Raw genomic sequence first — 15,560 nt, forward strand, 5'->3', positions numbered from 1 at the left:
CATTCCTCCTGCTCTAGCGTTTCCCACCTCTCATTCCCCTGCTCTGGTGTTTCCCCCTCTCATTCCCCTGCTCTGGCGTTTCCCCCTCCTCATTCCCCCTGCTCTGGCGTTTCCCTCTCTCATTCCCCCTGCTCTGGCGTTTCCCCCTCTCATTCCTCCTGCTCTGGCGGTGTCCCCCTCTCATTCCATCTGCTCTGGGTCTTCCCGCTTCATTCCCCCTGCTCTGGCATTTCCCTTCTCATTCCCCTGCTCTGGCGTTTCCCCTTCTCATTCCCGCTGCTCTGGCGTTTCCCCCCTCTCATTCACCCTGCTCTGGCGTTTCCCCCCTCTCATTCCATCTGCTCTGAAGTCTCTCGCTCTCATTCCCCCTGCCTCTGGCGTTTCCCCTCTCTTCCCGCCTGCTCTGGTGTTTCCCCTCTCATTCCACCTGCTCTGGCGGTGTCCCCCTCTCATTCCCCCTGCTCTGGCGTTTCCCCCTCTCATTCCCCCTGCTCTGGCGTGTCCCCCTTTAAGTATACCAAAATTTTACCCCAAAAGATATTTGTTCAACCAAAATGTTAAATGAAAATGACCTGCAGGTAATTATGAGACGTTTTGGTAGAAACCAAAGGACTCTATATTCTGATTGGTTGCTGGCGTAAGCGCTGAACCGCGTCATAGCTCATTAGCATAAAGTTGACCTAATTTCAACCTTCCGCGACGCCAACAGTTTAGAGAAGCTTCCCCCGAAGGGGATTTCCGGAAAACTTTAGAAGCTAAAAGGGCCGGGGGTTTGGAACGCACGGTTAAACGCCAAAAAGGACCCCCCGGGGTTTTTGGGTTTGCAGGGGGTCGGGGGGGGGGGCATGCATGTGTGGGAGGAGGCCCGGGGGAAAGTCAGGTAAGGGGAAAAGGGTTTTATACCCCCCCGTTTGTGCCCACCCCCCCCCCCCCCCCTCACCTGGGGGCCACTTAATTTTTTCGAGTGGGCCTTTTCCCACAGGGGGCAGCGTCACCAGGGGCAGCCCCCCCCAGGGCCCCGGGGCCCCGTGGGGGGGGGCGGCGGGGGGGGCGCTGGGAAAAACATCGGGGAAAAGCTTTTGACCCACACAAGTCCCCTGGAGAACAGGGGAAGAGGAAAGAAAAATTTTAATAAGGGGGGAACTAAAATCTTTGCTTAGCCCCCCCCCCATTTAAAAGGGGCCCAATCAAAGCTCAGAACCCGGCTACATAACGAGAAAATCCCCGGTTCAACCTGTAAAGCGTGATCGTTTGGGCTGACGTTCCAAGGTTTTAATGAGATTTGGCTCCCAATCGGGAAGGGGAAACCTGTATTATCTCGGGGAAATTAAAAGAGGTGGTTTTTATGGTGTTTTGGTGAAAAATGGGGCCCCCGTTGTAGAGCCCGCCCGGTTTTTTAAAATTGTTGGGGAAATATTTTGGCCCAATGTTATTTTTTTAAAAAATCGGGTTTTTTAATATTTTTTTAAATAGTTATTTTTTTTTAAATATTTTTTTTAAAAAATTATATTTTTAAAAATAATTTTTAAAAAAAAAATATATTTTTTAAAAAAAAAAAGGATTTCAGCAAATGTATTTTTTAAAAAATTTATGTATATTTTTAAAAATTTTAAAAGAAAAATTTAAATTTTTTTTAAAATTGATTTTTAAAAAACTAAAAGTTTTCCCATACTTAGTTATTGTAAAATTTTAAAAAATAAAGACGTCCCCCTTTTAATGGTTGATGATGTCCCCCAGAGGCCCAAACAAGTCCCTGTTAGTGGTGGCGTTGCTGTCTGTCCACCAAGGCCGTCTAAACGTCCCTTTAGTGATGGGTTGCATAGCTGTCCCCCAAGGACCTCTACACCCCCTGTAGTGTGGGGTTGCTATCTTCCCCCCGGGAGCTCTAAACTCCCGTTAGTGGGGGTTTGCTTCTGTCCACCAAACCTCTACAACTCCCTTTATGAGGGGTTGAAAGTCTGTCCCCCAAACGCTCTAAAATCCCGTTGTGGGGGGTTTTGCATTTCGTCCCAGGGCGCTCAAACAACTCCCGTTGGATGGGTTGCATAGTCTGTCCACCAAGGACGCTTAAAAGGGGCCCGTTAGTGATGGCTTTTGCTAGCCCCTGTCCCCCCGAGGACCTCTCCCCCCCCCTTGGGAGGGTTTTTGCATAGTCTGTCCCCAGGGACCCTCTAAACCCCCCCGTTTTTGATGGTTTGCATAGTCGTCCCAAGGAGCTCAAACGTCCCGTTAGTGTGGCTTGCATAGTCTTCCACCGGGGACGCTTAAAAAGTCCCTGTTAGTGTCTTTTGCATATTGCCCCCCAAAGGGGAGCCAAAACGCCCCTTTTGTGATGGGTTGCTGGTCTGTCCCCAGGGGCCTTACAACTCCCTGTTTGTGGCTTTGCATAGTCTGTCCACCAGAGGACCTCAAAAAAAACGTCCCTTTTTAGGGTGGGTTGCATAGTCTGTCCACCAAGGACCTTACACTTCCCCCGGTAGTGAGGTTGCAATCTTCCCCGAACGCTCTAAAACGTCCCTGTTGTGTGGGTTGCATATCTGTCCACCAGAGGACCCTACAACGCCCCCTTTAGTGTGGGTTCATGTCTTCCCCAGGGCGCTCTCCCCTCCCCGTTGGGGATGGGTTGCAATCTGTCCACCAGAGGACACTCTACAACGTCCCTGTTAGTGATGGCGTTGCATAGTCTGTCCACCAGAGGACGCTCTAAACGTCCCTGTTAGTGATGGCGTTACATAGTCTGTCCACCAGAGGACGCTCTACAACGTCCCTGTTAGTGATGGCGTTGCATAGTCTGTCCCCCAGAGGACGCTCTACAACGTCCCGTTAGTGATGGCGTTGCATAGTCTGTCCACCAAGGACACTCTACAACGTCCCTGTTAGTGATGGCGTTGCATAGTCTGTCCACCAGAGGACGCTCTACAACGTCCCTGTTGACAACACTGATTTGATGTGTTTTTGTTCAGGACTTTAAGTTTCATATCTTAAGTTTGTATTTTACACAAATAATTTATCAGAACTTTAACATATTTCGATGTTCTGTAATAATTATCATATTTTAGTGAGTACTCATAAATAACTAAAAAAAACTAATGTTAGGGAAATCTCTTTCTGGATTATTTTTTTTTAAAACGCCTCTGGAGCAACTAGGGTTTAAGTGCCTTGCTCAGGGACACAGTGGGAATCAGACCCAGATCTCCTAAACCAGAGGTATGTGACAGGGCCACCATCTTCCTGGTCTGGTCTAGTCCCTCACCAGAAACACAGCGATGGCCCCCCCGGTGAAGAACCCCGCCAGGACGTCGGCCCAGTGGTTGCGGTACTCGGCCACCCGGACCACGCCCACCAGCACGGCCAGGCAGAGCAGCGTCAGGCTGATGGTGGGCTTGGTCAGCCGCGTGCCCTTGGTCTTGAAGACCAGAGTCACGTACATCTGCAGGGAGACAGACAGGAAGCAGCAGGGAGACAGGGAGACACACGGACACACACACAACATTTTTATTTAAATATCGTTCGGTTTTTTGTTACCATTTTTCCACTTTTTTTGTGTCACTTTAAAAACAATATTTTTCTTGTTTTTTCAATGTTCTTCAATCCATTTTTTTCCTTCTTCAAATGCTTTAAAATAAAATAAAATAAGAACACCGGTTCCAGTCCCAGTACAGACCAAAACACAGAGTGTGGACTGGTGGCCGGAGAGATGCCACTTGGGCACTGCCACGTGCTCTTGAGCAAAGCACCGTTTCCCCTCCCCCCCTCCCCCCAACCGGTCAGGGCGCTGGTCCAGCTGGCAACCCCCCCCACTCTGACATCTCTCCATTAGTGCATCGTGTGTGTGTATATGTATGCATGTGTGTGTGTATGCCTGTGTGTATGTGTGTGTCTGTATGTCTGTAAGTCTGTATGACTGTATGACTGTGTGTGTGTGTGTGTGTGTGTCTGTAAGTCTGTATGACTGTGTGTGTGTGTATGTGCATGTCTGTGTGTGTGCGTGTGTGTGTATGTATCTAGTTGTGTATGTTGTGTCTGTCTGTGTGTGTGTGGTGTGTGTGTGTGTGTGTGTGTGTGTGTGTGTGTGTGTGTGTGTGTGTGTGTGTGTGTGTGTGTGTGTGTGTATGTGTGTGTGTGTGTGTCTGTGTGTATGTGTATCTAGTTGTGTATGTCTGTGTGTGTGTGTGTGTCTGTATGTGTGCGCGTGTATTATAGGCCTGTGTGTTGTGATTACTAACAAAACAGACAATGTAATTTCCCCCCACTGGGGATCAATAAACATTAATTATGATAAACAATTCTAAATTAAATAAAAATTAAAATGGGTAATGTGCTTCTCAGGTGGTTTCCACGGCGAAGTACAGTGAGATCAACCGACTCCGCCGGCGGTCCTGGACCTACCGCGGTGTACACGGCGGCGTACACGCTCAGCGCGGCGTCCTTGGAGGGGAAGGACTTGCGTGCGGACGTGACGAGCAGCCGGTTGCCGGTGCAGGCGCGGCGCTCGGCGACGTACTGCAGGGGCGACTGGCAGCCCAGCGCCGTGTAGTTGGGCCGGCACGCCGACAGGAAGTGAGGCGTCTGGTTCCCGGTCACCACCTGGCCGGCGTTGGCGAAGATGGTGGTGGGTTGAACAGGCCGAAGGCGTACACACCTGGGGAGGGGAGGGGAGGGGAGGCGAGGGGGGGGAATATTAATGAGAATCATTACTCTCTCAACTCTGGGTCCCTCCAAGTCCAGAGTCAGGATGTGCAACTAATCCCTTTTTTTTTTTTTTTTTTTTTTTGCTTTTTTTATACTCCTTTTAACCCTTCACCTCCGGGACCCTCTCGTGTCCCTCGGTCAAACTGACCCGGACTTATTTGGGGTTTTAAAAACAATTCTGGAATAACATTTTACTTCATAATCTATTAAGAAATATTGTCTTTATCCCAATTTCCAACAGCTGAGATAACATCTATGTTCAGGGAATGCATCAGTCTCTACTAGCACACTATTAAACATGGAAGTGTTGTTATTTATCATAAGGTTATAATTCATGTTAAAAATCCACTATGGAAACAACATAAGTGTCATATCCGGAATAATGTTCTGAGTCAGGAATACATGTTTATCACAGGAAATAAAGAAAGGACGCTGATTTTAATTTGATTTTAGTATTATCTCTCCATTAATGCATGTGTAGGACGAGCGTGTGTTCAGGCCTGCGTGTAATGTGTGTAAATTGTAATTTTTATAATTATTATAATAATTCTTATTATTATTATAATATGGAAAATGCCTTATGGAAAGAAAAAGTTAAATTGTATTTCCTGAATATTGGTAAAAAGTTATGTATTACATATAAAAATATAAAAGTTATAGACATAAAGTTATAAAAATATAAAAGTTATAGACATAAAGTTATAAAAATATAAAAGTTATAGACATAAAGTTATAAAAATATAAAAGTTATAGACATAAAGTTATAAAAATATAAAAGTTATAGATATATTTTTTTTACATTTGTCACTTTTTTTCGAAATCTTTTCACCTTTTTGTCACTTTTATTGACATTTTTCAACGTTATGGTCGTCTTTCTCGACCCTTTTCTGTTTTTTTGTGGGTTTTTCCCCCCCAATTTTTAAAGCTTTTAGTCACTTTTCTGACATGTGTTACTTTTTTCAACATCTTTTCACATTTTGAAGATGAAGAAAAGCAGAGCAGATGTTGGAACGATTTTAACAGCCCTTTGAGGTAAAACAGGTGATAATAAGTTTTTCTTTCCTAAAATAGATGCAACACATTTTTATCAGCGGAGGTGTGAAATTGCACCAATAACCCCCCCCCCCCCCCCCCACGGGTCACGTTCTCATAAGTCTACCTTCCCTCTCATGCTGTCTCGCTCTTTCTGTTAAAACCAACTAAATATCTCTTAAACCCTTTTCAGTGTAATGAGATCAGGTTTTTCGGTGTCCATGTGATCTTTGAGGTCTCAGCTCCTTCATTAGACACTGAAACATCTGCGTTAGCTTTGCACACGGTGACTCCGCCTCCACCTGCCCCACCGGGACGCTACGGGGAAAGGTGTTTGCAGCTCAACTGTGAAGCTGCACTTTGGCTCTGCTGTCTGATCTGCTCCCTGTATGTGCTCCCTGTCTAATCTGCTCCCTGTCTAATCTGCTCCCTGTCTAATCTGCTCCCTGTCTAATCTGCTCCCTGTCTATCTGCTCCCTGTATGTGCTCCCTGTCTGATCTGCTCCCTGTCTGATCTGCTCCCTGTCTGATCTGCTCCCCGTCTGATCTGCTCCCCGTCTGATCTGCTCCCCGTCTGATCTGCTCCCCGTCTGATCTGCTCCCCGTCTGATCTGCTCCCCGTCTGATCTGCTCTCCTCTCTGATCTGCTCCCCGTTGATCTGCTCCCCGTCTGATCTGCTCCCCGTCTGATCTGCTCCCCGTCGATCTGCTCCCTGTCTGATCTGCTCCCCGTCTGATCTGCTCCCTGTATGTGCTCCCTGTCTGATCTGTTCCCTGTCTGATCTGCTCCCTGTATGGGCTCCCTGTCTGATCTGCTCCCTGTATGTGCTCCCTGTCTGATCTGCTCCCTGTCTGATCTGCTCCCTGTATGTGCTCCTGTCTGTCGTTCCCTGTTGATCGCTCCCGTATGGTCCCTGTCTAATCTGCTCCCTGTATGTGCTCCCTGAAATCTGCCAACCTGGCTATCGCTCCCCTGTATGTGCTCAAATACTGAGTTGTGTCAACAGCTGCAGTCAATATAATCGTCACTTAAGACCCATGAAAACAGCGAAACCGATCCCCCGCCGTGTGATACACAGGTTTCACCTGGAGCGTTCGCTGCGCCCATAAGGGTTGAAGTACAGCTCGCGTGACGAGGTCTCCATCCTGGTTCCTCCGCCTTGGTAAGAAGGCACACATCCCCAACCAGGATCTGACCAGTGTAATAACCAGCACCTTCATGTAATAATAACACTTACTTAACATTAAAGGAGACCTATCATAACACTGTTCTTATTAAAGGAGACTAGATAGCGCTATTGAGCCCAATAAAATGGGAAATTACAGTGTTGCAGCAGAAAAATCAGTCACACAGAATATAAATATAAATGAAATAATAGGATACAATATACATGGAATAATAGGATAAAATACAAGAACTAATATTTGAATATATACAAGCAGCACTGGAACAAAACAGCGTGAAATGACAGAAACCACTGTAAATAGTACAGTAAACTACTGTATTTTCACTTTTTTTATCTTGTGTTGTTTAAAAATTTTGTATTTTACAATGAATACATACAATACTGTAAATGGAAGTACGGTACCGTTACTGTGAAAAGAATTCACAGGAACTTGCTGCCAATCGTTGCAGTAAGTTACTGTAAATTTTACGTTAAATTACGATCGTTACAATGGGGGTGAATCGCCGAGTCGGCTTTTGATTTTGATTGTCAAAATGAACAGCTGATGTCGATCAGTTCGACGGAAATCAGGACACGTCTAAAGAGAGGACAAGAGAGGACAAATCTATCCGTAAAAAATTCTGTTTATAATAGTATTCATCTCTATATTTATCCAGTACATAGCCATGTCCTGCACTTATGGAACCAGTGTATATCCTGCACCTGCTGCTATTGACCTTCTGGTTAGACATGAACAGCATTTTGTTGCCTTGTACCTGTGTAAGGACAATAAAGTTGAACCTAATCTAATCCAATCTAATACAAAGTCAGAAAGTTGAAGGGTAATAGAAGAAAGAGAGGAAGAGCGATGGGTTGGGAGTGATACTGCAGAGCTGAGTTATTCATGAATCACGGAGGACGTTATTTCGACCGACACGCCTAAATTATCTCCATCTCTGCCAGGGATTCACGGATAAATCCGACGGCGGCTGTCGCTGCGGTTTAGGACCGAGCGGATTATAATTCCTGGAAATCAAAGCGCCAACGCTGGCGATGCAGAATGACGATTTCTAGAAGAAGCAAGATGGGCTTTCAGATTAGGGAAGAAGCTACGTATTACATGCAAACTCAAATGCATGATTAGGGAGCAGGAGAGGATGAAGCAGTAGAGGAACGAGACATGAACACACACTTAAGACCCGATTATCTCTGCGTGCGTGCACCCCCGACGTCACGAGCACGGAAGCCATTTTCTGCTCCGTGTGTGTAAGTAATGAGATCTCGATTTGTGTCACTGGGTATTAGGCAAATGTGAGAGTGCGTTCAGAGCCTTTATTATGAAGACGATTCAATTACAGGACAATGGAGGGGGGGGGGGGGGGGGGGGGGGGTTGCCCAGAGCGAGGGGGTGAATGAAGAGGATTGTGGGAATGAGAGAAGCCTCGAGATGAGGGGAAGAAAGACAGTCAGGAGAGATGAGAGAAACACACTAGAGGAAGAGGAGCAACCATTTTATGTTTCATTATTTTACATGTTTTATAAATCAGAAGATATGCACATTCAGAAGTTGGAGAGATATAGAATAGAAAGCTTTTTATTGTCACTATACACATGTACACTGAGATTAAAAGCAGGGTGTGATTTCAACTGTAAAACTTAGACTACCGTGATTTTGCAATGTCAACAATGTTGTAATGTAACTTTACAGCACTCTACTGTAAAAATCCTATACAGTGGTGTTACTGTGAAATCTAAAGAAAACAACTGGAGATTTCACAGATATTATTTACAGTGTAAAACCCACATGACATTGCGTTGAGCATCTTTAAATTTCAATCATAAAGGTCTTAAATTTTGCCTGCCAATTGGAAGGCTGTTGGTTCAATCCCTGGCCTTGCAGTCCCATGTCTAAGTGTCCTTGGGCAAGACACTGAACCCCGAGTTGCAGTGTAAGTGTGTGTGTGTGTGTGTGTGTGTGTGTCTCTTAGACCGTGACAAGTATGGAGACACACACCACATTTAAAAGGTATAACAAAAGTAATTTATTCTAGCAAACGATAAATCATACGTCCAAATAGAACGCAAAACAAAGCATGTCACGTGACAATAAGTCCAGTCAGTGATGAAGGTGTGGATGAGGGAAAATATAGTGTAGATGTAGAAAAATGTAGAAATAAGACAACGAAGAACTCAAAACGACCGTAGCCAAATCCTTGAAGGGGGACGTGTCCGCTGACAGAGAGAAGAAGAAGAGACCCCCTCCTGCACTAGTACCAGGCTTAAGTAATCGGCACACACTGGGGCCCTCAGGTGTTCACGATTAGCCTAATCCAGTGGTTCTTAACCTTGTTGGAGGTACTGACCCCCACCAGTTTCATATGCGCATTCACCGAACCCTTCTGATGATGGCCAAGCGGGGCGTGTCATCACGAATCCTATGAGTCGGGTGGGTGTCTTGACATCCGCCGAACCCCTGAGACTGACTTACCGAACCCCTGGGGTTCGATCGAACCCAGGTTGAGAACCACTGGCCTAATCAAACAAGCACAGGAACGCTACACAGGACAGCCCCACAGGGGTCCTAACACTGGTGAATGGTTCCTGGACTATGTAAAAGACTGGAAAAGCTCTATATAAATACAGCCCCTTCAGTCCATTTAATCTCCATGCTCTTGATGAAAGAAGATGCTGTTTGCAGCCCCATCTCATGTGCAGCCATGAGCTTTAATGCCTCTGACAACACGGGGAAGGTTGTCCATGCGTGAAGTACAGCGAGATGCCGAGCTGTCACAAGTTTCCCATTATCTGGCATCATCTGCAGCAACCTGAACCTCCGCGGAGCCGTGCAACGTAACGTGCGATGTGGGCTAATGGATGAGTCTGGAGACACGGCGCCTGTCTGAGAGCATCAGGATCTCCGTCGCCTTCACCTTCTACTCACGGGGCTCCTCGCCGGGACGCTTACGGGAGGCTGAGGGGGGAAAAACCCAGACAGGATCCAGATGTCCGCCGTGCAGCGCTATCCACTGACGTGATGAAGGCTGACGACTGGGAAAAGAACGCGATCTGGGTCTCGGACGGCTGGGCACGCAACACAAGCACTGATGATGCATTCACGTGCACAACGGAAATGACAGCGTCCACTGAAACGGAGGCGTGTGCAGAACACGCGCGGATCACAATATCACACATACTACAGTAATATCCTGGCACCAGCATCGCCATTAAACCCGTGTTAAATTACAGTTAGCTACTGTGTTTTAAAACTCCGGCACTGCGATTAACAGTAAATACCTGTAATATTAGTGTTTTATCCTTTCTCCTTCCTTACAGTATGATCCCGTATTATATTAAAACAGTAAAATACTGAGAGATTTTAGCTGTAAATTTACTTTAATAATGAATCCTTTATTAGTCCCACAAGGGGAAATTACAATGTTGTCACTGTTATTACACACAGGTCTGAACTACACACATGCTCAGTACCGCAGATCCCGTAGAATATTAAAACAGTAAAATACTGTGAGATTTTAGCTGTAAATTTACATTTTAACCCTTGTTTTATCTTCCCGTCAACCTTGAAAAAAAGTTATCGCTTTTTGACAAGCGATAAATTGACATTTGTCACTTTTTCCAATGTTGTGATTGCTTATATTTTTACAAACATTTTCAAAGTTATTTGATATTTCCAACGTTGACATTTTCAGCTTATTTCGAAGACCCCATTTTTTGTGATGGAAAAACTGTAAATGGGTCAAATTTAACCCAAGGACAACATGAGGGTTAATAATAATAATAATAATGTCTCCTTTATTAGTTCCACAAGGGGAAATTACAATGTCATCACTGTGTTGTTACACACACACACACACACACACACACACACACACCACACACACACACACACACACCCAGCACACACCACCACACACCCCCACACAACACCAGACCTCTACATGCACTAATGGAGAGATGAGGCCCTCGTTCCCTTCAGCAAAGTGCACATCGATGATGTATTTAACCTTTTGGTGACCTTGAAGTATTAAGCTATTTTCTGTTATTGACAATCTAAATGGTCATGTGACCAACTGTATGTGTTAGCAACGCAACGTCACTCACATCGTGTCGAGAAGCCTGCGACGCCCCCCCCCCCCCAAAAAAAAAAAAAAAAAAAAAAAATCTCTTTTGGCGAGATATTAGACTTGGTCGGGACTCTTGGCGTCACTCTCAGGCGCCCTGGGTCAGGACGTACTGTACCTTTAAAAGGTGTCCCTCCACCTGTATTTCGTCACTTTGCGGTAATGTCTGAAGTCCTACTGTGGACTCTTGTAACTTTGTTACCATGGTTACCTTGTTTCAAGCCATTCTAGCGTGGTGTAGAAATACAGATCTGCTTTAAATCTGACTTTTGATTTTAATTTGGAGGAATGTTACAGCAGTAGTTTTTAGTTTTAGTCGTTAACAGAAGTGAAATCTCTTCATCGTGCTGCAGCATCACTAATCCCTCTCCTCCTTCCACCTTTCATTGTTTCTTCCCACTGGAAGGAAAGAGTCTTTGTTTTCCTTCTTCTATTTTTATCCCGTCCAATTTCACGCCGCCCCCCCCCCCTTCTTTCCAAATCTGCTCTGCTATATTTTTATTTAAAGAGCTGCATCAATGGGACTGAAGCCTAATGTTTTACTGTGGCTCTATCATTCTGTTCAACTCTCTCTCTCTTTCCATCTTTGTTATTTGACATCTTTGACTTCTAATAATCTTTTTTGTAGTCCTCTTTATAACGGGGGGGGGGGGATCGCTCCGTTGCCGATGGAAATTCCCCCGGATTTTACTCATTTCAGCCGTATGTCCGTTACCTTCCTCCTTTTGGTGTTGGCATTTTAAAGGGATGCTATGTAGCTTTGGCCACAGCTTCGCTTTTTGCTGACAGATTTTTCTATAGAGCCCCCCCCCCCTACAGGTTTCTCTACAGAGCCCCCCCCCTGATTGACCCCGGAGATCTTTAATCATTTCCTGCCGACAGCGAGTGAAACGGCGACATTTCTACTCAGAAAACCTCCCGTGTGGTTCAGGCCAAACGCAGCGATGTAAGCAACGCGGGTGGCGAGCCGGATGCACCCTGCACTGCACCCTGCTGTGAATCCACATCGGGCTCTGGCAATGTAGTCCCAATCCAACATCCGCATAGGAGAGTCTTATCAGACAGGTTGCTCACGTCACATCTTCAAGCTCAGTTGGACGCTGTGCAGTATCAGCATCACCGGGCAATCAGAACGCCCCCCCCCCCCCCCCCCCCCCCACTGTCGACGGTCCGTCTGCGGCTGCAGGACCTGGAGCTCACCGCCATTGTTTCAGTTTGACTTTCTGCTTTTCTTCCGCTTCTTCTTCTTCCTTTTTCAGATCCACTTCGCTAGCTTCCCTTCAATTTCCAACCGTCTGTAGCCTCCAGCTAACAGCATGCTGAGCCGTTTACACACACACACACACACACCACACACACACACACACACACACATACACACACACACTAGGATAATGGAATAGTCCATTGTAGTGGGGACTGGGGGGAGTTTCTCATCATGAATTAAACAATCAGATAGCACTTTAGCGTATCAATGTTTAGAGACATAATTAATTGGTAAATAGTAAGACAAATTGTAACCATAAGTTAATGAGGCGTTTTAAGGGGCCCTTGGTAGCTCGGGGCATGAGGCAATTGCCGACCTTTTCCTAACGGTGAGTCCGCCTCTGACGACAGGACACCAACTAAAAACACCGGGGCGTGGTAAACCCGCAACGAGGACGCTATAAAAGATTTCTCCTTTTTAATCGGACATAGAGGACTGTACAGGACTAAGACTAAAAAAAAGACAGGCTCATGTGCAGGAAGTGGTCCAGAGGAACAGCAGCGTGATGCCTTCCTGTGCGGTTGTGGAGTCTGATTATTATCACCACGGCAACAGATTGCAGAGCAGACAAGTTCACGGGAGACGTGTTAATTGGAAGGTGAGACGAACAGGTGTGAGCAGAGGTCAGAAAGGCCTCGCACGGCCCACAGCGTCTGCAAGCCAGAGGAGGTGTTGATGAGAGCCGAGGCCCTCCTGGTTGGGGGTATGCATGAGGGAAAATAAAGCCTCTGAGGGCATAAGACCCACCGGCGAGTCCAAACGATATTTGACAAAACTCCTACTCAAAAAGCAATATTACAAAATTTCAATTGAGATACTCATGAGTATATGAACCAAGGCTAAAGTTGATTAAAAAGAGGAATAAAAAAAAAAAATCATCTTTAGGAAATTGATCTTAATGCCTTAATTCAAAAAAAATTGGAAAAATCCAACCTTTAAGGACACCAATTTTCTTTGTGAATGAATAATGTTTCGTAAATAAATAAATGTTCTTCCTTAAATACAGGGGCATAAGTATACACCCCCTATGTTAAAATACAGGGCATAAGTATACACCCCCTATGTAAAATACAGGGGCATAAGTATACCCCCCTATGTTAAAATACAGGGCATAAGTAATATATCCCCTATATTAAATCAGTGGGGTAGTATACATTATTTCCCCTGTATTTTAAGGGGGAAGAACCTTTTTTAAAAATTTATAAACTTATTACAATAGGGGAATTTATGCCCTTTTTAAAGGGGGGGATTTTCCCTAATTTTTTCAAATAACGCCTCTAAGTATACATAGGGGGTATATTTTTTTTTACTATTATAGTTTGTGTTTAAAGTGTTATTCTGCTGTTATTATTATCTTTGTTATCTGCTCTAACTTTCCAACGTTTAGATACAGATCTGGTGGTATTAACAGTGCAAAAAGATGTGAAAAGAGTCGCAAAACTACCACAAATGTGAACTCAATGTATGGGGGGGGGGATTGCATAATGTACCGTTATCTTAAAGCACCCAGCAGGCTGAAACAGGGCAAGGTATAAATATGTATTTAGCCCCTAAACATGTTCACAATGTCATGAAAAGTGTCTGCTCATGTGCAGTGATTCCTTCTGAGTGAACCCAGTGAATCTGATGTGACAGAAATGCATGGGGAGGCCCTTTAATGACACTTTGGACACGTTTAGAGACTAAAATCACATTTGTAACTTGCCCTGTTGAAGCCTGCTGGGTGCTAACGTTAGCAGGAGGCTAACTCGGTGCAGACAGCACTGATTGGTTAGTTTCTCTTTCTAGTAACAGCTCTCCACATTTAGAGACAACAGAGCTACGTGTGGAAATTGACTGGATTTCTCCTTTAATGAAAGGACACCATGTAGTGCCCTATATAGAAAGCTGTCCACATGGGGCAATATACAGCTTTTGACTTCATTACCCCCAGCTTGTTTTGATTATTGGGGTAAATTACACCTACAACCATCAGACTGAAAATGGGTGAATACGACAGATCTTTATCCAAAGAAAAAAAGCCCAAACTAAACACAGATGAGGCTAAAATTGCACGAGGAGGGAGAAAGGAAGGGAGGGAAGGAGGGAGATGAACAGAACACGAAGGCAGAAAGGTCAGCGTGGATGACGTGTAGCGGCGTGAGGGAAAGGTTGAGAGAGAGCATACGGAACGGAGAGAAAGACAAAAATACAAACACACACACACACACACACACACACACACACACACACACACACACACACACAGAGTCAGGTTGAATCTGTGCTACATCAGTTAATTCATCCTAAACTTATCTGGCTTGCAAGCTCCATTAGACCAACTCAGAGGAGGAGGAGGATGCCCTTAAAATGAACCGGACTCGAACGTGCGTGCGTGCGTATGTGTGCGTGTGTGTGTGTGTGTGTGTGTGTGTGTGTGTGTGTGTGTGTGTGTGTGTGTGCGTGTGTGCGTAGAGAACGATTAGCAGTGCTGCAGCAGTCGCTTTACAATATTCTGCATTATTCTTTGAATCAAAAGGAAAGTGATTTCCAAACATTAACACAAAATTAATCAACTTTTACACATCTCTCACACACACACACACACACACACACACACACACACACACACACACACACACACACACACACACACACACACACACACACACACAACACACACACACACACACAGTCAGCACAAGTTAGCCCAGACTGGCGGGTCTAGGTAATGCGCTCTGACCCAGATCATCTTCCAAAGTGAATTACCAGCCGGGCTTTAAAGGTCTGCTTGATTAGTGCAGCTGTGTGATGAGAGTGCATCTGCTCTGTGTGTGCGCACACACACACACACACACACACACACACACACACAACACACACACACACACACACACCACACACACAGCAGATGCATTCACACACACAGTATACACATGCATATGTAGGTATATCTACATGCATGTATACTGTATTGTATATGAAAACAATAATGAAGTAATGTTGCTTCTTTTTTAATTAACAGAAAGAAAATAGATCTTAAAGTAAGGCCGTCGCCTGCCTGTACCCTGAACCCTGGACCCTAGACCCGAAACCCTGCCTGTACCCTGAATCCTGCCTGTACCCTGAACCCTGGACCCTAAACCCTGCCTGCACCCTGAGCCCTGCCTGTACCCTGAACCCTGGACCCTAGACCCGAAACCCTGCCTGTACCCTGAATCCTGCCTGTACCCTGAACCCTGGACCCTAAACCCTGCCTGTACCCTGAACCCTGAATCCTGCCTG

At 45.4% G+C, this 15,560-nt stretch overlaps 1 protein-coding gene across 1 annotated transcript; it reads right to left on the reverse strand.

The window, feature by feature from the left end:
* Window positions 1-3,241: 3,241 nt before the first annotated feature.
* On the reverse strand, window positions 3,242-12,068 carry LOC116703256 (phospholipid phosphatase-related protein type 2-like). Its single transcript, XM_032537891.1, is given in 4 exon segments — window positions 3,242-3,430; window positions 4,390-4,614; window positions 4,617-4,642; window positions 11,945-12,068. Coding segments are annotated over 4 exon segments (564 nt in total).
* Between the last annotated feature and the right edge of the window lie 3,492 nt (window positions 12,069-15,560).

Source organism: Etheostoma spectabile, chromosome 15 (genome assembly GCF_008692095.1).
Source record: "Etheostoma spectabile isolate EspeVRDwgs_2016 chromosome 15, UIUC_Espe_1.0, whole genome shotgun sequence".
Taxonomy (NCBI): Eukaryota; Metazoa; Chordata; class Actinopteri; order Perciformes; family Percidae; genus Etheostoma; species Etheostoma spectabile.